A 22336-nucleotide genomic window follows, 5' to 3' on the forward strand; every position below is an offset into this window, starting at 1 on the left:
CAATATTTAATATTTAATAAATAGTATATAAGAATACATAATATATTGTAATTACAAAATAATTATGATATTAGATATTACTGCATCATAGGAACTCACTGGGGTTTTTTTTTGTTTATTTGGTTCAATAAATGATCATTTGAATAATGATTTGATTGTTTTTCTTGATTGAAATGACTGCATGACCATCATATCATCTGTAAAAAATGATTATTTTTACCTTCATTTTTCAATTATTTGTTTTCTTATGTAATTACATAGATTAAGTTTCATAAATGATCAAATAATAGTGGTAATAACATCTTTGTCTCCTTACTTAAATAGGAATATCTTGAACTTTATAGTTACATGACGAGGAATAGCTTTTCTTTTATGTACATTTTTCATTAAGAAAGGTTCATAGCTGTATTCCCCTCTGCCTCATCCCCAGGATTAGTAAATAAAAAAAGAGTCAAACGTAAAGGACTTCAGAATGCCATGTCAGTAAGACTTCCACCCATCACAAAGTTTGCAGCTGGTAAGTAACTTAATACATGTTTCGACAAGTTCTGCTTTGTTTTTTATTTTTCCTATATCTATTTTTAAATTTTTTTTAATTTTAAAAAATGTTTTTGCAAATATTAATAAGCATTTGGAAGTAACTCCCAAGTGCATGCAAATCTCATTGAAGACTAAAAAAGAGTTACTTATAATTTGAAATTCTTACCTTTTAATTTCAAGGTTTGTTCTTTATAAGACCTATTAATAAACAGTATTTGGTATTTCATTTTATAATCCTTATTCTATTGTGTGTCTGGTATGATGAAAGTCACTAATGTTAAAAGGGTAAGAATGGAGAACATGCAGTTCTAATTTAATCAAAATCAAAATGCACTGAGGTCTTAGTATGCTACATCATTTGAGTGGTATTTGATTCAAAGAAGTGATTTTAAGAAAAATGTAGATAGGTGATGGGATTGTTGAGTGAAAGCTATCATAGAAATAAGGCACCATTTCCATTTCAAGGTCAACCAGATGATGTTTCCCCCCCTTTTTTTTTAACTTTAATTTTGACTACCCTCCTGTCTATTTTTTATCTTAGAGCTGAGTGATCTTCCTAAAACATATGAATCATGTCATTCACCTGCTTAAAAATCTTTCAGAGGCCCCTTATGACAGGATGCAATCTCCTCTCCTTAACATGGCTTTCAAGATCCTTTGTGTTATATGGCCCCAGGTGCCTTGCCTGTTTCCCAGCTTTCTCAGGAAAATACTTGCTGTGCTTCATTTTGTTCAAGTTACTCTTGGACCTGTTTATGCCCCTGTTCCCCACTCCCCCCATAAATTGCTATTTGTTTTATTGCTTCTTTCAGGGAGCCAGTTATTTCTGTCCTGAGATCTCTTAGTAAACTCTTCCTGAGTGCTTTTATAAGACACTATATTCTTTATTTAGTTTCTTCTAATTAGAATCTCTTGTTAGATTGGAAGCTCAGTGCTATCCAGAATTACCTGTAAACTGTCATGTCTCTAGTGCTTGATGAAAACATGAATATTACATGCTTAATAAATAATAGGTGAATGAAGGAATGAAGGAATGAAAAATAATTTGATACATGATTTTTATTACATTTTAGAGGAAGCTCGTGAAAGTGACTGGGATAGTATCATTGCTTGCCATCAAGGTAAATTATCTTGTTCAACCTGGAACTATCAGAAATCTACAATAGGTGCTTACTTTCTCAAGCCAAAAGAGCTGAAGAAGGATGACATAACTGCAACAGTAAGTGAGCTTGAGTTTGTTGATAAGAGCATTTTCTTCTGTAAATCTGTCCTATGGTAATCTTGTTTGACTCAGGTTTATTAATGATAATATTGGTTAACAGAAAATAACTTAACATTTTGAAATTATTCTCTAATAGTGTTAAGTTTTGCAACTGTAGAGAATTAATTTAGGCTTAAGTTAAGCTTTGCTGAATCAGATGTAGTATATATTATTTTAGTTTTCAAATTAATATAGGATTATTCAGAATATCCTTTGAAGATGAGTTCAGCATGTATCAATGAACTTTCTTACCTTAATTATGTTGAGTATACAGTACTATACTCAATGAATGTGAATCTAAGGTTTTTTTTTCTTTCTTGATTTCTTTTGTTATAGGGTAAGATTTAGCTAACTCTTTAATGAGTTATAGATGTAGAAGTTATTTAAAGCCTTTATTTCTTTTATATTTGTCTCTTGAGAAGTGCCTTATAGAGAAATTCTGATTGAATTCTAAGCCTTTCTTAAATACAGCTTTTAAATGCCAGTGTTTACTTAAAAATTTACTTTGGTTAAGAAATTTTGGTTTTTTGTTTGCTTTTGTAAATATGTAAGTCTACTTCTCTTGGGTTCAGATTTAAGATGTAAAGTAGCAATGTCAAAATTGGCTTGCAGAATTGTTCCTCCTATTTTAAACACAGTTTTATTGATATAGTTCACATACTATAAAATTCTCTCATTTAAAATGTACAGTTCAGTGATTTTTAGTATATTCATAGGATTGTGCAGTCAACACTAAAATCTAGTCAGTCCAATTTTAGAACATTGTTACCACCTCAAAAAGAAACCCCATTCTCTCAATTCCCCTCTCCCATTTCCTTAACCTAGGTGACTACAATGTGCAAAATTGGAAAAACATCACATGTTCATTGATTCTTGACTATGGTACCTTTATATTAAATTTTGAAATCAAAGATTGAATCCTCCAAGTTTGTTCTTTTTTCAAGATTGTTTTAGGTATTCTGGTCTCTTGCATTTCCATGCACATTTTAGGATCTGCTTGTCAGTTTCTGAAATGAAAGCAGCTAGGATTTTGATACAGGTTTTGTTGATTCTGTAGATCAATTTGAGGAGTGTTACCATCTCTATGTTACTTCTGATCAATGAACATGTGATGTTTTTCCATTTATTTAGAGCTTTAATTTCTGTCAGCAATATTTTATAGTTGTCAGTGTACAAGTCTCATACTTCTTTGGTTAGGTTTTTCCTGGTATCTTACTCTTTTTAGTGCTATTATAAATGGAGTTCTTTCCTTAATTTTGTTTTGGATTGTTCATTGCTAGAGTATTGAAATAGAATTGATTTTTGCAGACCTATCTTGTATCATGTAACTTTGCTGAACTTAACTAGTTTTAATACTTATTTAGTGAATACCTCTGTTACTCATTTATTAAAAGTGTAATTCCACATTTGATCCTATTTTTAGACAGTTTTTTGTAAGTATGTATGCTCTATTCTCCACATACAAAAATCCAGTTTTAAGCATTTATACTCTTCAAAATTGTAAGAGATTTTATCTTAAGCTTCTTAAGCTTACTTGTACATTTTTAAGTAGCTATTATATTAGTGGTAATGATAATTACAGCTAACATATTTTGTGTGCTTATTTTCTCCCAGGCTCTGTGCCTAACATGTATTACTTTATATTATCCTTGCAACAATCCTGTGATATTGTCTGTTAGCCTCTTTTTATAGACAATAAAATCAAGTCTTAATGTAATAATGAGAACATGCCTAAGGTCAGTAAAGCTAGTAAATGGAAGAGCTGGAATTGAACCTGCGACCACTCATTCTAGGACACAACTCACAGCTTATAGTGATCACTCATGTAACATCTAGTATATGTATATACAGTGATACTTAACTGGTGCTGAATCGTGTGGCAAACAAAAGCTACTTGGAACAAAGCCAGTAACCAATAAGTAATAAAAGTATTTATCGGAGATCTGTGCATTAAAGTACAGTTTGTTACTCCAAGGTAATTATCTCAGCTTATTCATTTTTGATAATAGCTATTTTTGATAATAGATAATGAGTAAATTAGAAAAGGAGCCAGAAGCAGGCCCATTAACAATAATAAATCATATTAAAATAAATGCAAATTCTTGGGGCCTTTATTTTTTGAAGGGTACAGCCCAGTATCTCCATTAGTTCCTGAGAGCATAGCTACATAACATAGCATAAATATTTATAAGTTATTCAAAATAGGTAAGATTGTGTATGTGTTCTACTTAGGAAGATAGGATGCTTTTTAAGATTACTCCATAATTTCCTACCTAAAATATTTTATTTTTTAAGAAATATGCTGTAATTACTTAGAAAAATATATATGTAATGGAACATACTTCTGAGAATGCTATGTTAATATCTCTTGACTTGGTGTACCAGTTGTATGCTGCTTTGCACAGTTGAATAGCCTCTGTTAAATATTTTCTTACAGGTGTTAGAAGTTATCTGTTTCTTTAGGCATAAATTCACCAGGCTTTTCTATTATCTCTTGAGGGAATGACATCTGACTGACACACAGTGGCAGTCAGGGATTTCTCTGGCCATCACCCAGTACATAGCCAGTCTCATCTTTTTAACATAGGAAAAAAGACATCTTGTTAATAAAATACACTTTAATATTAAAATATGAGTTTATTTTATAGAAACTTTCAGACTAAATATTTTCTATGCAATATCTTATGTATTCCCTTCGTAGTATGTATAATCAAGATATTTTGGGCTTTTTTTTGGGGACATGCTAACTAATGGTATGTTTTTAGTTTTATATCAGCTGTAGAAGCAATTATATAAGGTAAGGTAAAGAAATTAGGCAGTGGAATACTTTGACTTCAGAACTGTTGTGAATAAATTAAAAATTGAAGGCCAGATGAAATGTAATTCTTCTCACTTTGTGCATTTCAACTGAGTTAACTTTGGTTATGTTTTATTTTCTTGGATAATATTTCTTTATACTTCTTAGAGAATGGAAATAGAATCAAGCAGATATTTCTTATATGCCTAAGTATAATTACATTGTGTTTAAGAAAATTAATGAGGCAATTCATTTAGCATGCTTCTTTTTTTTAATGAGATAATTAGTAGATAAAAGGTATTTGGAAACCATTAAAGTACAGTAAAAATCTTAGTTATTTTCTGTATCATCTGTGTTTAAATTTTTTTTTTCTAAGGCAGTAGATATAACTTCTTGTGGAAACTTTGCTGTAATTGGTCTCTCATCAGGAACTGTAGATGTATATAACATGCAGTCTGGTATACATCGAGGAAGTTTTGGCGAGGATCAAGGTATTGAATTTTTTTTCCTTTTTCTTAAAAAATAATAATATAGAAAGATACAAGGCTAATAACTGTCTCTGGCATTTATTAAATTCTTGAGTGCCAGGCCTTTTGCTAAGGTTGTAGGTGGGTTACTGTCAACCCTATCTGGCAGTTACTGCCATTACAACTACTATAAACACCATGTTGAAATACTTAAAGAGAATGAAATTATTGATAAATTAGGCAAAAGTAGATATTATACAAATTAAAATTTTTGTTTTCTTCCCCTTGCATTAAGCAGAAAATCTTGACCTTTGTGGCATCAACCTGATGGGTTTTTTTAACTAGAGCAATACAGGAATCCAGCTTAATTTCAAGATTTTAGGGGAACTTAGATATTTAAATAAAGGAATCACTGTGTAGTGTTCAAAGAGGCAGTGCCAATTCTTATTTCTTTTTTCTTTATAACATATGCTTTATAGCTCATAAAGGATCTGTTAGAGGTGTTGCAGTGGATGGATTAAACCAGTTGACGATTACAACTGGTAGTGAAGGATTACTCAAGTTTTGGAACTTTAAAAACAAAATTTTAATCCATTCTATGAGCCTTGATTCACCTCCAAATATGATGCTGCTACATAGAGACAGGTAAAGTTTTTCCTTTAATGATTATGGATTTTCTTCTTGATGATTTAGGTAAAAGTCTTAATGTGAGTACATAATTTACCAAGTAAGAAAATCAGACATTTAATGTACAAGAACAGAAATTTGCTTCATTTCCCCACAGGTATACTTGATTATTAGCAAAATTAAAATGACTCTGAGATTTTAGTTAAAGGTTTGTTGGTTTATTAAAACTGGTGTATTTATCTTACTAGTGGCATTCTGGCACTTGCCTTGGATGACTTCACCATTAGTGTTCTGGACATTGAAACTAGGAAGATTGTCAGAGAGTTTTCTGGACACCAAGGCCAAATAAATGACGTGGTAAAACGAACTTTTGATGTGTAAATAAAACTTGACTAATTTCTGTTTCTATTTCAGGTTAAAAAAACTGTTATCTTTTAGTAGCATTAAATTTATCATATGAGATACTCAATTTGGAAACATTTTCAAAGAATAGATTTTTAAAGAAAATTTAGAAGTTAAAGAAGTTTCATATTTCTCAGGAAGTTATTGCCATCAGATTAAAGTATAAATCCCAGAGTTCATCTTTTTCTCTTAAACTCCAAATAAGGCTAAAATATACTTTGGAGAATGAATGACCTATTGAAACATAAGTGTATCATTTTTAACTTAATATTAAACTAGGCTGAGAGAACTCATTTCTGATTTTCTGCATATATATCTGGTATCTGGTTTATTCTAGTTTAATGTTTTTAGTTTGTATTTCTTAACTTTAAATGAGTTTAATCAGTAAAAATGTATTTTAGCTTACTGTTATGTTCTCATAGTGGGATATGTGATATGTGTAATACAGTATTGTGTTATTGTAGTGTGATATGTGATGTGATATGATATAGTGGGATATGATCATTTGGAAAGTGTATACTGAGGACTATATTAAGTATATATTGTTATTTTTCATCAATTACAGAACCTTGATTTACTTGAAAACAGGAAAAAATTAAAATCTGAGCTATTCACTAGCAATTCCAACAGCTTCATTTATCTATCTGTTCTTATACCAAAAATCAGAATTTGCAGTGGTTACCCATTTCCTTAAAAATAGGGGGAAAAGGTCAGGAAATTGCATTGTTCTGCAAATAGGAGATTAACAGAACTACCCATTGGCGGAATTTGTTGTGATAGCATCTATAGAAATGAGGGCAGGAGTGGAATAATTTTGGTGAAATTTTTGATGCATTCTTGAAAGCAATGTCAGCTTTCTGTTTGTATTTCTTTCCTTTTCAAACCTGACTTTGACCTTGTATGTCTGGAATATCTCCTATTTAGTAAAGTTAGAGCATTTATAACATGACTTTACCTATCAGAGTCATTTTTCCCCATCCTTTGTTAAAGTTGTGCACTATTCTGTATATTGAGTTCACTCTATAAGATTTGAGTTTCCCCTGTATCACTGCAACCCAGTGAATAGATAGGAATCTGCTTATCCCATTATCATCTGTTAATATGGATGGTCATAATCCCTGTGGTGTGTTTAGACTCCTGGCTAAATAACATACCATTATAAAAATTAAAATTTTTTTGTTTTGGGTCTTCTTTCACATATGATCTGATCTAAGGCTCTAAGACTTATGTGCTACAGGAAAATGAGAGCTATTTATCCATTTGTATTAAGACAACAAATACAGCCTAAGGTAGCATAAGTTTATTATTTAAATTTATTTTGAAATTCTGGTTGTAGTTTTAAGTTATATTTTGGAAATAAAACATCATTATAAAAGTTTTTTTTAACTGAAGCTATAAGTAAAAGTAGAAGTTATTCTTTAGTAACTTTAATATTTTAAGAGAATTTACATTCTTCTTTACATCATTTTGGATTTTTAGAAAGTCAGTTTAATATGCAGACTCTTCAGTGAAACATGTTTCTTTCACAGAACTTTATAAATGAAATTAGACTAACAAAATATTTCTAATTGAATATTCTCAGAATAGCAGTTTTATGCTAAAAATGTTTTATGGTCCAACAGTTTGTTAACTATCTCTTAAGTGTAGAAGATTATGGAGTAATCTTTTCCTATGGAAAATTGGATGATACTGTTAACTTTTCAAGCTTTTTATAATTCATATAAAAATTTAATTCTTATCTATATCCAAACAGTGGTATGTAAGAAATGATACCTTCTTTTTTATAACAGAAGGTAGTCTAAATTTTACTCAGACTTACTTTTCATGAAGCTTGCATCTTATTTTCATTTCTTAAATTATTTAAGCTGTTAAATATACAGACACAAGCATATATAGGTAAATAAGCACACACACATTATATATGTATTCTTTTTTTTCTTTTTAATTTCTTTTTAATTTAATTTCTTTTAATTTCTTTTTTTTCTTTTTAATCAGACTTTTAGTCCTGATGGTCGTTGGTTAATAACTGCTTCAATGGATTGTTCGGTTAGAACTTGGGACCTTCCATCTGGGTGGTGAGTTTATTTTTAAATCCCTAACCTCTATCAGAAGATTTGTCAGTCATTGTGTTTACTTGTAACTTTTACCTATAATTAGTTAATGTTGTGTGCCTTGTGAATATGAATATATTTGGGGATTTTTCTGACCTTACTATATTTTGTCCTTGGAGTTTTTTTTTTTTAAAGATTTTATTTATTTATTTGACAGAGAGAGTGAGAAAGCACAAGCAGGGGCAACAGTAGAGGGAGAGGGAGAAGCAGACTCCCCACCAAGCAGGGAGCCCGATGCGCGGTTTGATCCCAGAGCCCTGGGATCATGACCTGATCTGACCTGAAGGCAGACGCTTAACCATCTGAGCCACCCAGGCGCCCCACCTTGGAGTGTTTTTGATCTCTTAAACAGCAGGGAGTAGTGCTATAAAAGATAGTAGTAAGGAAAATGCCATCTCTCTTAGGTTTTCTGTTCCTGCAAAATTGAGATATAGAAGTGAATTGTGTAAACTTTAAGAAAGCTCATTTGACGTTTTTGATACTACAAAATAGACTTCAGACTTTAGAACTGCAAACTTCTGTTGAGTGTCTTTTTGTTGTTGTTCATATGAATTTAGTTAAAAGGCTGAAAACTCTGACTTTCATTTGTGTATATTATGTATTTTCTGTCTCTAACATAATTCTTGAAGGAAGATTTTTAGATACCTTAAAGTAATGAAAATGTGTTCCTTAAGATTTGGGTAAAACTCAGCAGTGTTCAGCAATCTGTTTCATAGTGGAACTTGTTACAAAAACAGCATTTAGAGAGAAAAATTACCTACTTCTGTTAAATAATTTGAACACTGGAGACCTACAGAGAGAGAGCAAGGGAGCTAGCTGTGTTGTTAAAAATTATGTAAGAATAGACACAGTTTAAAATCATATCACTTGACGGAATTTCTTAGATGGGTATGAAAGTAGTAATGGGAAGAGTGAAATGTCCATTTTAACAGGAACATACTGTAAAGAAAGGTGGGGAAAATGAGAAGGAAGATGGCGCTTTTTAAGCCTCTGAAATATTCCTAAATTAAGCTCTGTCCAATTGTACTTCCTCTTTTCTCAGGAATTGATAAGTTCATACCTGAAAGCAATTTGACCTTTAGAAAGGAAAAACCCTGATGTACTCATTTCCCTTTAAGTTTCATATAGGAATGAGGCACAGCTATCCATCCAGCATACACGCAAGATTTGGAATATGCACAGCAACAGTGTCTAATGGGTCCAGCTCTAATAACTAGGGACCTTTGTCCACGGGTATATCTCTTTTTCACATAAAATATAGTAAAACAAAATCTAATTAGTTGGCTGTGTCTTCTGGCTTTAAAAAGTTCACATAAAGTTTGTATTTCCTTAATTTAAAAAAAACCCCTTTTTTGAAGGCTACATGAAAATATTGGTAGTCTGTTGCTTCTTGAACTTTCATTATATTCTAAAAATGAATTATAATTGAATTTCTTTACAGTAGGAAAGCTGTACAAGTAACAGTTGGCATAATGCCTTTTTCACTTACCTTTTTAGTTTCAGTTCACATTAGATGGGAGAGATGGGTTAATGTTCAGTAGTACTAAATTGGTAAAATATTTTTTAAAAGTGGTAAGCTTATCTTTGGAACGGAAGAATTAGGATCTGAAAGTAGCATTCAAAGCCCACCAGTCTTTGACTCAACCTTAGCTTTTTTGCTGAATTTTTTACTTCAGTAAAAAGTTGAACAGATTTAAATCTGACAGGTTTTCTACTCTGATATCTTATTTTTAGGTGAGCACTGAGACAATATTAAGTGAATACAGAGGGATGCTGGGAGACACGTAGGGATTGTTAAAAGAAAATTAATAATTTCCACACCAATTGATTGAACCAAAATATATTTTAATAAAGAAAATCGTAAGTGCTTATTTGGTTCAGCTCTGAGGCAGAGCGAATGAGAAAGCTTGAGAAGCAGTATCACACAACTGCTGCTGCCTAATTGCAACTAAGCTGACACCATGAGTGCTAGGCACTTTATATGCTTTTATTTTCATCTTCCTTCATATCCTAATAGCTGTAGTTACTACTACTATTACTAGTCCCATTTTACAAATGAGGAAATGGAGGCTCAGAGAGAAGCAATTTACCCAAGGTGGCATAGTTTGTGAGTGAAATTTTGCTGTAATAAGCATAGGAGAAGGAAACAGATTTCCCAATAGTTGCAATAATCAACTTTGCTTGGTTACGTCACGTTCTAAGGATGAATTGATTTTGTTGATGTAGAGGATAAGGACGTGAGGATCAGTATTTCATCATATGACCATAGGTAACTGTTGGGTTTTTTGATTCCCTCTCTTTTTAAAAAACATAATTACTAGAGCAATCTTTGGATAGTACTAGTTCTTTCTTCAGTAAACAGTTTCATCATTTACATAACATGTTAAATATTTAAAGAGTGAATTTACTTATTACATAGTCTGAAAAGTGAAACTACCTTTGAGCAAACCGTTGAGTGTGGCGACATACAGGTGTATCTATCTATTGTAGTACCTATCTAAAACAAATCGCATAGATTTCGAACTGTTTTCTGTAAAGTGTTTTGAAGTGCTGAAAATATTCTTGTGTTTGTGGGATTCTCTGAGAAGCAAGAGTTGAAATTTTTATCTCTGAAATTATCTGGCATCCCCTACCACTACCACCTCTTATTTCTGGTTGTTTTTAATCTGTTAGAAGTTCAAATTAAACCCCTTTCGGGTAAGAAAAATAGAAAAGTAAATAGTTTAGTAGAACTTTGCATTTTGTTCTTTCTCACCCTCTGACCGCTGCTTTCTGTGGAGCATTACATGAAAATAGTTGGAATAGAACATTGTTTTGGACTTTCTCACTGAGGCAAAGCCATCTCTTTTGTTCTATTTATTAAAGATACCTATGTAAGGTAATTCTGTCCCTTTTGAAATTGAACATCTAGACACTGCATTTGTTTAGGATATAGTCAGAAATTACTAAGGGGTACCTGGGTGGTGCATTCAGTTAAGCGTCTGACTCTTGGTTTTGGCTCAGGTTGTAATCTCAGGGTCATGAGATTGAGCCGCGAAGTGGGCTCTGTGCTCAGTGAAGAGTCTGCTTCAGAATCTCTCACCTTCTGTCTCTCCCCCACTGTACTTGTGGGTGCGCGCTCTCTTTCTCTCTCTGAAAATAAATCTTTAAAAAGAAAAAGAGGGACGCCTGGGTGGCTCAGTCGGTTAAGCAGCTGCCTTCGGCTCAGGTCATGATCCCAGTGTCCTGGGATGGAGTCCTGCATTGGGCTCCCTTCTCAGTGGGGAGTCTGCTTCTCCCTCTCTGCCTGCTGCTACCCCTGCTTTGTGCTTTCTCTTCTCTGACAAATAAATAAATAAAAATCTTAAAAAAAAAAAAAAAGAAAAAATTACTTAATGTTATCTGTATATGCAGTGCTCTGTGCTTGAAAATCTGATCCCATAGAATGGGAATTTTATTAATGTTGTCTCAAAAAAATATATAATTTACCTAGGACTTTTCATTTTGTGGGATTAGCAGAAGACTATGTGGTAGTTAGGTCTGGGATTAAGCCTGTACACTACACTTTATGAACTAACGTGGCAGTGTAAAATACACTGTGAGTGTGGAAAGCACCTTTCTCTGTTTGATGCTTTTACATAATGGACGACCAGTCCACCCACACACAACAGCTGTGGAAATAAAGTTGCACAATGAATTTGACAAAATAATTATAGTATCAAGTAAAAAAAATTTGCTCAGGCATTAGATTCTCTTTTTAACAGATTCTAAATGTGTTAGGAAGTTTCAAACCTCACATAACTTTTAATGAATATTGATCAAGACACAAGAAATGTTAAAATCTAAAAGTGTTGTGTTTAGGTTTAATCTTCATCTGTATACGCTGAGATAATGTTTCTGCTCTGGGTTGATGGGATTAAGTGAATTAACATAACTTTAACTGTCTTTGGTATATAATAAGTGTTTGGCAAGTGTTTCCTTTCCTCCCAAATCCCCCTGATCCCTAAGAGAAGCCATTCTTGTGAGCTTCCAAAGTAGGTTTGAGCAGAAATCAGAGAGGTTATTATTCATCTTTGTTTCCCTCTAAGAATTAAACAGCAGTCACTGTCCTGAGCACACTTTGCTGTGTCTCGTCAGTGCTTCTAATTTTAGTCTTGTTTTCTTATCTTGCATTCATTATTTAAAGGTTACATTTTTAATCACTCTGAACAAATTGAGAAAGAGATTTTATCATGAACAAGTCACTTAATGTTGCCACTGGACAGTCTTCATTTACATTTGAGCTGCTTAGAGTGTATTCCATGAATCACCAATGTAGGCATCTTCTGGGTCTTTATATGCTATTGAGCTGCTTATTGTATCTTTAGTTTCAGCAGTGGTTTTGCTGAAATTATAGTGATTAAGAGTTCAGATTGCTTGGGTGGGAATCCTTGGCTCAGTTGCTTTTTACCTTGAGCAAGTTTTTAAATCTTCTGGACCTCATTTTTCTGATCTGTGTAGTAAGGACAGATCTGCCTCAGAGGGTTGCGAGGATTAAATTAACTAGACTCAAGTACTCAGGGTACTTCCTAGCATGGAGCACTAAAAAGTGTTAACTGCTATCATTTTATTTTCTTGAAATAATTTGTTTTATTTAATGTGGATTTTTTTTTTTTTTTAAGAGAGAGATTTGAGAGGAGAGCAGTGGGAGGGGCAGAGGGAAAGGGAGAGAGAGAGAGAATCAGCACGGAGCCTGTCGTGGAACTCCATCTCACGACCCTGAGATTATGACCTGAGCCAAATCAAGAGTCGGATGCTTAACCATCCAGGTGCCCCTTAATGTGGATTTTAAAGATTTTATTTATTTATTTGACAGAGAGAGACATAGTGAGAGAGGGAACACAAGCAGGGGGAGTGGGAGAGGGAGAAGCGGGCTCCCTGCAGGCTCGATCCCAGGACCCTGGGATCATGACCTGAGCCGAAGGCCGACTCTCAACGACTGAGCCACCCAGGCGGCCCCTTAATGTGGATTTTAAACTTCAGTCATTTTCCTGTGCTTTCCCATGGATAATGAATTGGCTTCCACGAATAACCTAGTTTGCTGTGATTAAAACCAGTATGCCTCTCTTAAAGTATACAAAGTATCCTACTCAGCCAGTGTCAGAAGGCTCCTCTGCAAGATGCCAATGGGTTAGACTTTTTTTTTCCTCTTTAAATCCACCTTGTTTCACTTCCTGCCGCCACCTTTCTAGTTCAGATCTTTATTGCTGGGTTAGATGACTACTACCATAATCTCATTATACTTCCTGTTCACATATATTCTACATTCTGATGGCAGATTTCCTTATGAAAGTGAAGATTACACTACTATCTGCTCAGAAGGCTTTAGTGACTTTGCTACTGATTGAAAGATCAAAACAAACTCAAATGTTTGGTATTCAAGGTGCTATATGTAACCTTATCTTATGCACCTGTTTATATACCAAACCACTTCTCACTTGTACCCAATCTCATTTCCCCTCACTTTCCCTCCACATTTCCCTTAGCCAGGAAGTACTTTCTCTACCAACAACATCCATTGAGATCCTGTTCTTTTGTAAGGCTTATCTCAATCACTTTGTTCTCTGAGAATCCTCTTTTGTGTCACCTACCTGGGTGTGATCCCTCACCCTTCCTCCCCAACTTTTCAACTCCTCCAGCATTTTAAAGTTGTGAGACTGGTTTCCATAAGCTTTTTTGTGGTATGCTCTACAGACTGAATTTTAATGTTTCACATATAGTGTGGTTACCTATTTGAAAAATAGGTAAAACTGCTCAAAATTTTTTTCCATTATTTTCTTACTCTTATTTACAGTCATTTTATTTTATTACTTTTGTTGCCTAAGTCTTATTTAAAATTTCACTGGAATAACAAAAATACAGGAGAGTACTGGTAATCAGATTTATTTTAACTGTATTACATCTTCAGAATTTGTCCCCAAGTCAGTCTACCAAAATGGCATTCCAGAAAAATAGAGCATTTCCTCTAGTATTTTCCCTACTGTTGAAACTCTTTCTTCAGTTAATTGGAGTATTTAGTGTTCTCGGTCTTTCTCATTAAGAGAGCTTATTTTTACACATTAACTTACTTGACAAAGCTCTTTGTTAGTGATGGCTTTCTGGTGTTGATTTGTGAAAATAAAAAATGAGTATTTTCTTCATCTCTCATCCCTTGTTCTTTTAGCAAAAATATATTTTGTGAGTTATGTCCTTTTTTGGTCAAGTTTAAATACTTTAACATTATAATTCATTTTATAGCCTTATAGACAGCTTTTTGTTGGACTCTGCTCCTCTCAATGTTACTATGTCCCCTACTGGAGACTTTCTAGCCACTTCCCACGTGGACCACCTTGGAATTTATCTTTGGTAAGTTATTGCATACATTTCTGTTCTGGGTAAGGATGAGGACGATGATATTGTCAGAAAATTGTAGTTGCTAACATTGCCATTTAGTTGCTTTATTTTTGTCTTTTTTTTTAAATTTATAAAATAGCAATTTCCCATAAGTTTGTGACTGATTCAACATCTGCTTAATAATTTAGATATCTTTGCTCAAGTATGAAATTCTAAACCACATGACTGATTTTTATTTATCATATTTGGCATTTTTTTAAAGATTTACTTATTTATTTTAGAGAGAGAGAATGCAAGCAGGGGGGAGGAGTAGTGAGAGAGAATTCTCATGCCAACTGCCTGATGAGCACAGATCTGGATGCAGAGCTTAATCCTAGGAACCCCAAGATCATGACCTGAGTCAAAATCAAGAGCTGGCCACTTAACCAACTGAGCTACCTAGGTGCCCCTATCGTATTTGGCTTTTATTTGCAGAAAGGTTAAGTGAATTTTGAAATGTTAGGGAAGAGGAGTCCCCAGCTAGGCCCTGGCCTTCCTGCCACAGCTCCAGGACCACTTTATGCCTTTGGTCAACTTTTCAACTCAGCCTACTCTATCTACAAAATAAGCTATTTGTATGGGCAAAATGCTTCCTAAGATTCATTCTAGTTACATAATTCTTCATAACCACATAAAGATATTAATGATGGTGTTGATGAACACATAAGAGTTCGAAATAAATGGTCCATCATCTTGGTCTAGAAAAATTTTACCTATTTTCTGAGTTCACATGTGTAATTCCTTTAACTCTTATTAAGGAAGAGAAAAAAAATTGATTCCTTTAAAATTTTATAATTAGATTTTTAGGATAGGAAAATAAATTAAATATATAATAGAAATAGACTCTGGCTACCTTAATATGCAAAATGGAGTATCTCCTGGAATTTAAGAAGCTTGAACAATCCAGACAAGAGAAGAATAGTAGAGTACCTGTGGGACCTCAGAAGGAGTATATAGTGCCACTATTACTATAACTCAGAACCAGATACTCCCAATTATTATTTTACATTCCAGATTTATAATATATGTGAAAGAGAATCCGATTAGCCCACTTTGGGAGAGGTATCTACATCTTGATGAGTTATCCAAGGCCATGGTACAGGGTCAGGTAGCAGAAACATAACCACTTTAGAGGACCGTTCTAGAGAAGGGAAAGTCCATAACTTCAGCAACCCAAAGGATCTAATCAGCATATTCTCTCTCTGACTTAACTCTCTGAGTTAATCTTCCCTTCAGTTAATGATTTCCCTAAATGGAGGTTGCCATTTGTCAAAATGATATAAATATATGGAGGTTATGTTATCTTATAAAAGTATTATCCACTACTGATCTCTCAAATACTTTTTTGTATTACATTAAAAGTAAAGACTCCATTAATATTGTTTATGCACAACTTCCTTGTGATGACACCTATGACATGAGTCAAGGCATTTTCAAATTAATACTGTCTTTGAGTTTTTTTTAACTTTTATAAGTGACTGGAATCTGAAGCCGAGTGCAAGATAGTAGTGATTATTACCAGTAATTGAAGTTTCTCTGAAAAAAATCTGTTTTTATAAGTTTTAAAATATTGTTTGTATGTTTATTTCTCAGGTCCAATATTTCCCTGTATTCAGTTGTTTCACTACGGCCACTTCCCACAGATTATATTCCTTCGGTAGTGATGCTTCCTGGTACTTGTCAAACCCAAGGTAAGCACAAAATGGTAGTTTGAAGTGTAATATCATAAACCTAACATGAGGGATATTACTACTGAAAGCAAAGTTTAATGCATTCAATCAAAGTATTTTTCTAACTGATAGGAAATATTTTGAATGACTTCATGAATTAATGCAAAAATATAATTGATGTTGTATTGATAAGGAATTAAATAGTATGCCAGTGGAGAAATGTTTTGGGTCTGGTGATGGGAGTTGTTGACAATATGAGAAGATGAGGAAATAAAGTCAATAGAATTTATAATACTCAGTGGACATGTTATAAAGTACTAATGGATTTGGAATAAAGTAAGTTCCTTTTTATATGATAAAAATCTCATTCTGCATTGATTTGTTTTACCTGAAAATTTTTTGTTTTAAGATGTGGAATTATCAGAAGAAACCATAGAACCAAGTGATGAAATGATAGAGTATGATTCCCCAGAACAGTTGAATGAGCAGTTGGTGACTCTCTCACTCCTCCCTGAATCACGGTGGAAAAACCTTCTTAATCTTGATGTTATTAAGGTAATACTGTAGTACACTTAATATTGGTCCCTTAGGACACATTCCAGAAGCATTTTCTTTAGTAGAGATAGCTTCCTGTACTTGGAGGGTTTCAGAAGGAACAGTTGATGCCAAGGGAGTAGAAAAATACCATTTAGTTGAAGTCTGTTTGATCCAGTGTGATTATCACAAGATTCTTTATAGAAATTGACTTTGAGAGCACTGAGCAAAAGTACAGCCTGCAACTACAGAACCATTAAAAAGTGGATGTTTTAAATCTAACCTAATAAACTTTTTTTAACTTATAAAATGAGGGAAAAAAATTGCTGCCATGATGTATGATATTTCTATTGCTAGGCATTTGGGGACCAGAAGACTTTTCTCTGGTCTTTTAATTAAGCTTCAGCTACCCTTTACCATTCCATACCTTACTCTGTCAACTCCAAGAAGATTTTTATAGCTTGCTGTGTTGAGTCCAGGCACATAAATTAATATGAACTAAGCACTAGGTAATGTCCCAAGGGCAACAGCAGTGAAAAAAACTAGCTCCTTTGTCCTTGAGGAATTTACAATTTTACATGAAAAATGGATAATTATGGCATAAGTTAGTGTTTTTCAAAGCATATTTTATGACCCCCCATTTGTGAGTAGCAAAAGTTATTGAAAGGAATAGAGTAGAAAACTTCAAAGATTATCCTCTGATAGTAAGGGTAAGTGTTTTATGAAACTTGATTGGTTAGATATATGCATACTCACATTCACTAAAGGTTATTTGCATATACTAAGTCACATTCCAGGCCAGGCATAAAATGTGTGAGAATTGACATAGATAACTATGACAAGATGTGGTGTTTTTGTAACTGATTACTTAGCACCAGAAAAGATATGTGTGTCTTGGGTAAGGAAAGAGTTTTCAGGTGTTAATTTTCTTCTCAAAAGTTAAATATGCTTCTTTTTACTTGCTCACTTTTTGAGAGATTGGACTTTAGCTTTAATGCATGTTGTGTAGGAACATAGTTGTGAAATCTCTTTATTGCGTTGTCCAGTGTGTCAGCTATAAAGGCAATACTTTATGGGATAGCTTTAAAAGCAATGCATTAAAAAGGCCAAGTAGATCGGTGTGAAGGGAGCAGTCAGAATAATGCCCGGTTAATTGAGCTAAGGTTTTGGACTGCTCTATTCCTTGCTTAGATACAGTTTTGTTCTGCATGAAAACTTATTTAGAAACCTGAGTGAATGATCTTTATGGAAGAAATATGCTAACATCTCCAATATTTTTATTTTTTACTTAAAGAAGTTAGAATTTCTATAGTTGTCCTCTGGGTAACTTTTTTCCTTTTGGTTTTCCTTGTGAGATTAGACCATTTCCAGAGCCCTGTGGAGCCCCTGCCAAAAGCCTTTTGTTCTTATCTACAACTCAGTGACTCTCTCCTTTCTAACTCAAGAACAGTGAGTTAGAAGGGTAACTGTGACTCTTACTGCAGTCCACCCTTCCCCAAGAAGGGCTGTGCTTACGCTGCGTTGGCAGTACCTTGTCCTGCTTTCATGTACTAACTTCCTTTTTTGCTGTGCCTCCACAAGGCCACAAGTATCCTTGGTTTTCTTTCAAAAAATGAATCTCTCTTGTATGATAGGTCCTAAAGAATGGAAGAGGAATAGTGTAAGGTAAAATTGTGAGACTCCTTTATTAGGCAGTTTACCATAGAAAGGCTCTTTCATCAGATGCCCCTGAGGTAGTGACGTGTAGCATGTGGTCACCAAAACTAAATTCTCTCAGTAGGAATTCCAATGGAGGTTTTTCTGATAGAATTTTACTAACCCTTGAAATATTTTTTAAATGAGCAATAGTGTTCTCTTGCTTTTTAAAGACAAAAAGTACTAAGGAAAAAATAGAAATTCCAGTGAAATAGAAGAATCAGGGCTATTCTTCACAAGAAAATTTCACCAAATTATTTCTAATGGCAAAGGCTACCTCTGGCTCCAAATTTTTTTTGGAGGGAAAAAAAAATGTAAGAAACTGTTGAGCATTTATGTAAGTTTTGTTTTCTAGCCCATTTTGCGAAAAAGGCTGTAGAAGTTCAAAATTACTTGTTACTTTACCTAAATATTATGTAAATCATGTTTGAGGAAAATGACAGCTCTTAGAGTTTCTCCTGAACCCTGTCATTTTTTTTTTTTGAAGATTTTATTTATTTATTTGACAGAGAAAGAATGAGAGAGCATGAGAGGTAGGAGGGTCAGAGGAAGAAGCAGACTCCCTGCTGAGCAGGGAGCCCGATGCGGAACTCGATCCCGGGACTCCCGGATCATGACCTGAGCCGAAGGCAGTCGCTTAACCAACTGAGCCACTCAGGCGCCCAGAACCGTGTCATTTTTATTCTACCTTACTAGCAAGGGTACTGGAGGTCTGCCTTGAGACGCCCAATTTAAAGATACCTGTAATACTTGTCAGTTGGTATTTTATTTTGGCATTCAAATTTGCGAGTTTTGTTCCTTTTTACTTTTTGTACTTTGTTTTAAAATTGATTTGGAATTAAATATTAGAAACTATTGGCAAGGTAATTACTTATTAGTCTTTTTCCCTTTCTCATTTTCTCTTAATCAGAAAAAGAATAAACCAAAGGAGCCACCCAAAGTACCCAAATCAGCACCATTTTTTATTCCAACGGTTCCTGGCCTTGTACCCAGATATGCACCACCTGAGCAAAATAATGATCCCCATCAGGTAAAAATCAAATTGGAGCATTCTAAGTATATAGGGTGTGTTTTGTGTTCTGCATTTGTAGTTCTTCGTCAAGACCTAGTTTTACAGATACAGAGTAAATTAATGACAGCTCTTAATTATAAGCTATAATTTTTTTGTTACACTTGTATTCTTAGAATAATGTATATTTGTTTTTGTTTAAGTCTAAAGTGGTAAATCTTGGAATTTTGGCTCAAAAATCAGATTTCTGCTTGAAACTTGAAGAAGGACTGGTAAATAATAAATGTAAGTTAAATTATAAAATCTTTTACCAAGTATAAGTATCATCAATATATTGTACTTTATATTAAGAAGAGAAATTGAATGAAATATTAGCAGATTTTTCAGTAGCTGAAAGAAGATAGAAAACTTTTAGGATTAAATTTCGATTTTAATGTGAAATAATTTTAGCTTTTGTATTATGTTAAATGAGTGACACTAAACTTGGATGAGTATTAATATTATAATAACCTTTTGAGAACATTTCACATTTTCTATATGGAAAATTAGTGTGTGTCCCCCCCTCGTCCCGTTCTTTTGTTTTTATTTACATATACAGTTTATAATAGAGCAGAGACTTTTGTCTTTGGTGATTTTTAGATATTCCCAAGTTATCCCATTAAGGTAATTTTAAAATGTATTTATTGTTAATTTAAATTTTGAAAGCTACAGTCTATAGCTAATAATGATAAACAATAAGAACTAAAAGCAATTAATAAAATCATAGTCACTTTCCTGTTTGATTTATCCTCTTGTTTTTTGGATCCAAATGCTTTTGTTTTCATACCGGCATCACTTGAGTCCACCTTGGCAAAAGTCAAATAATGGTACTGATGGGCCATTGTAGATGACTAAAGAATAGCAAGATCATAAAGGAGTAACTTGTTATATTTCTGGAGGGACAAAGAAGAAAAGCACTGTTATTTAGTATAGACTAAAGGACAAAGAATAAAATTTATTAGAGTTTTGTCATTGGTGTTACTTCTTTGCTAAAAGCTAAAAGCATAGTCATTACCGCTGTAATATCAAATATTGTTATAGACTAGCTGTGAGTGTATAGAATATGTATTTGTAGGTGGATATAAAACAAAAATGCTTATTTCTAGAGAAAAGGAGTAAATTTGGGATGGGTAAGAATAAGGTGGAATCTTTCCCCTTATCTATTTCTGTATTGTTAGTGTTTCTTAATAATCATATGGTAGTTTAAAAATTTTTATAATAAAAAGGAAAGGAAAATAAATTCCTCCACCTCATCCTGTTCTCGATTCAACTACTCTTAATAATTTGTTATATACCTTACAGCCTTCTTATATTTGGATTTGTTCTGATTGATGTAAGATCATCTTGAAGTGTCTGTCACTAGGCATTAGTTTTTAACAGCTTGAGCAGCAGGAAAAAAAAACTTAAATGCAAAAACTTTAGTGCTCTAAGTACTTTTTATTGTATTGCTGTCATAATTTGTACTGATTGTTACTTAATTTGGGGTTCATTTTACTACTTAACAGGAAAAAGTAAGGCCACAGGAAGAATTTCCTGTGTAATTTAAATGTATGTTGCTTGGGTATGAAATGAAACTGTAATTTCCTAAGTGAAGTGATTGTAGGTAATGACTGGATTCTTCTTAAAACTTAATGCAGATGAAGCTGCTCTTAACCTTCTGAAAGAATTAGGCCCGTCGGGAATTGAAACAGAGCTGCGAAGCCTGTCTCCTGATTGTGGTGGATCTGTAGAAGTTATGCAGAGCTTCTTAAAAATGATTGAGATGATGTTGGACAGGAAGCGTGATTTTGAGTTAGCCCAGGCATATCTTGCATTGTTTCTAAAGGTAAGTCTAATGTAAAATGATACTTCTCAGCTTGCCTTCCCCTAGGGTAGTGTTGTGTGATAGAATTTTTGCAAAGATGGCAGTGTTCTATCTGCACTGTCTAACATGGCAGTCACTTGACACATTCGGCTACTGAGCACTGAGAAATGTGGCTAATGTGATTGAGAAACTAGATTTCTTATTGTGCAGAAATTTAATTAATTTAAATTTAAATAGCCTTCTTTACCTAGTGATTACTGTATTGGACAGCTGAACACTACAGCTTTATAGTCTTTTCCTTTACTCAGCACAATTTTGACTCATCCCCCTGACTTTTCTGCATCATCCATTTGATTCAGTATACTAAACTATTAACTTTTTTAAGTCATTATATTTTGGCAGTGATCATGAAGAGAAAATTAGGTTTCATGTTTATTTTTTGTTTTTGTTTTTTTCTGCTGCTGGAATCAAAATACTTCTATTCTGGCTGAAGGGGTTTCGAGTGATTTAGCAAGAACAGTTGTTTTTATGACTAACATAATGGAGAATTCATGCTTATTTCAGTATTATATTGAAGGAAGTAGATGATGCTGACTTTTAGTGTTAACAGATAGGATACTTCCTCTAGCCCATTAATATATACAATGAGTTTTTACTTGATCTAATTATTTAAAATTATTTTATAAGTAGATATTTAGATGGTAGTACGTAGGATGAAAAGAAACAGAAATGCTACAGATTTTTTCTGTATCCTTTCCCAAATTTACCAAGTATAGTTCCTGAATATAAATTTACTTTAATCCTTAGGAGTTAAAGCAGAGAGCCATCAATCATTCATTACCAGTGGGTTCCAGTGAAAGGAGAAACCTAAAGCACAGAAATATGGAGCTAGTGTTAGAAGTAGGACCTTGTTTCGAGATTTGTATCAGGGATATCCTTAGGTGGAGGAGAGTGATGACAACTTCAGTTCTACTAAGGGAGAGACACAGT

The 22336-nt window shown here is 33.5% G+C and overlaps 1 protein-coding gene across 1 annotated transcript in view; it reads left to right on the forward strand.

Moving 5' to 3' along the window:
• WDR36 (WD repeat domain 36) overlaps nt 1-22336 on the forward strand; it is a 38748-nt gene that overhangs the window by 14177 nt on the left and 2235 nt on the right. Inside the window, exons 11-22 of the mRNA XM_025866879.2 lie at nt 431-517; nt 1614-1759; nt 4975-5089; nt 5545-5710; nt 5941-6049; nt 8090-8169; nt 14461-14568; nt 16189-16286; nt 16675-16820; nt 19405-19524; nt 19707-19788; nt 21180-21367. Of these exons, the coding sequence (XP_025722664.1) occupies nt 431-517; nt 1614-1759; nt 4975-5089; nt 5545-5710; nt 5941-6049; nt 8090-8169; nt 14461-14568; nt 16189-16286; nt 16675-16820; nt 19405-19524; nt 19707-19788; nt 21180-21367 (1445 nt within the window). The remainder of the gene's footprint in view (nt 1-430; nt 518-1613; nt 1760-4974; nt 5090-5544; nt 5711-5940; nt 6050-8089; nt 8170-14460; nt 14569-16188; nt 16287-16674; nt 16821-19404; nt 19525-19706; nt 19789-21179; nt 21368-22336) is intronic.

The sequence above is a fragment of the Callorhinus ursinus genome, unplaced genomic scaffold, assembly GCF_003265705.2.
Source record: "Callorhinus ursinus isolate GAN/ISIS: 27379988/994484 unplaced genomic scaffold, GSC_fseal_2.0 scaffold3, whole genome shotgun sequence".
Lineage (NCBI taxonomy): Eukaryota > Metazoa > Chordata > Mammalia > Carnivora > Otariidae > Callorhinus > Callorhinus ursinus.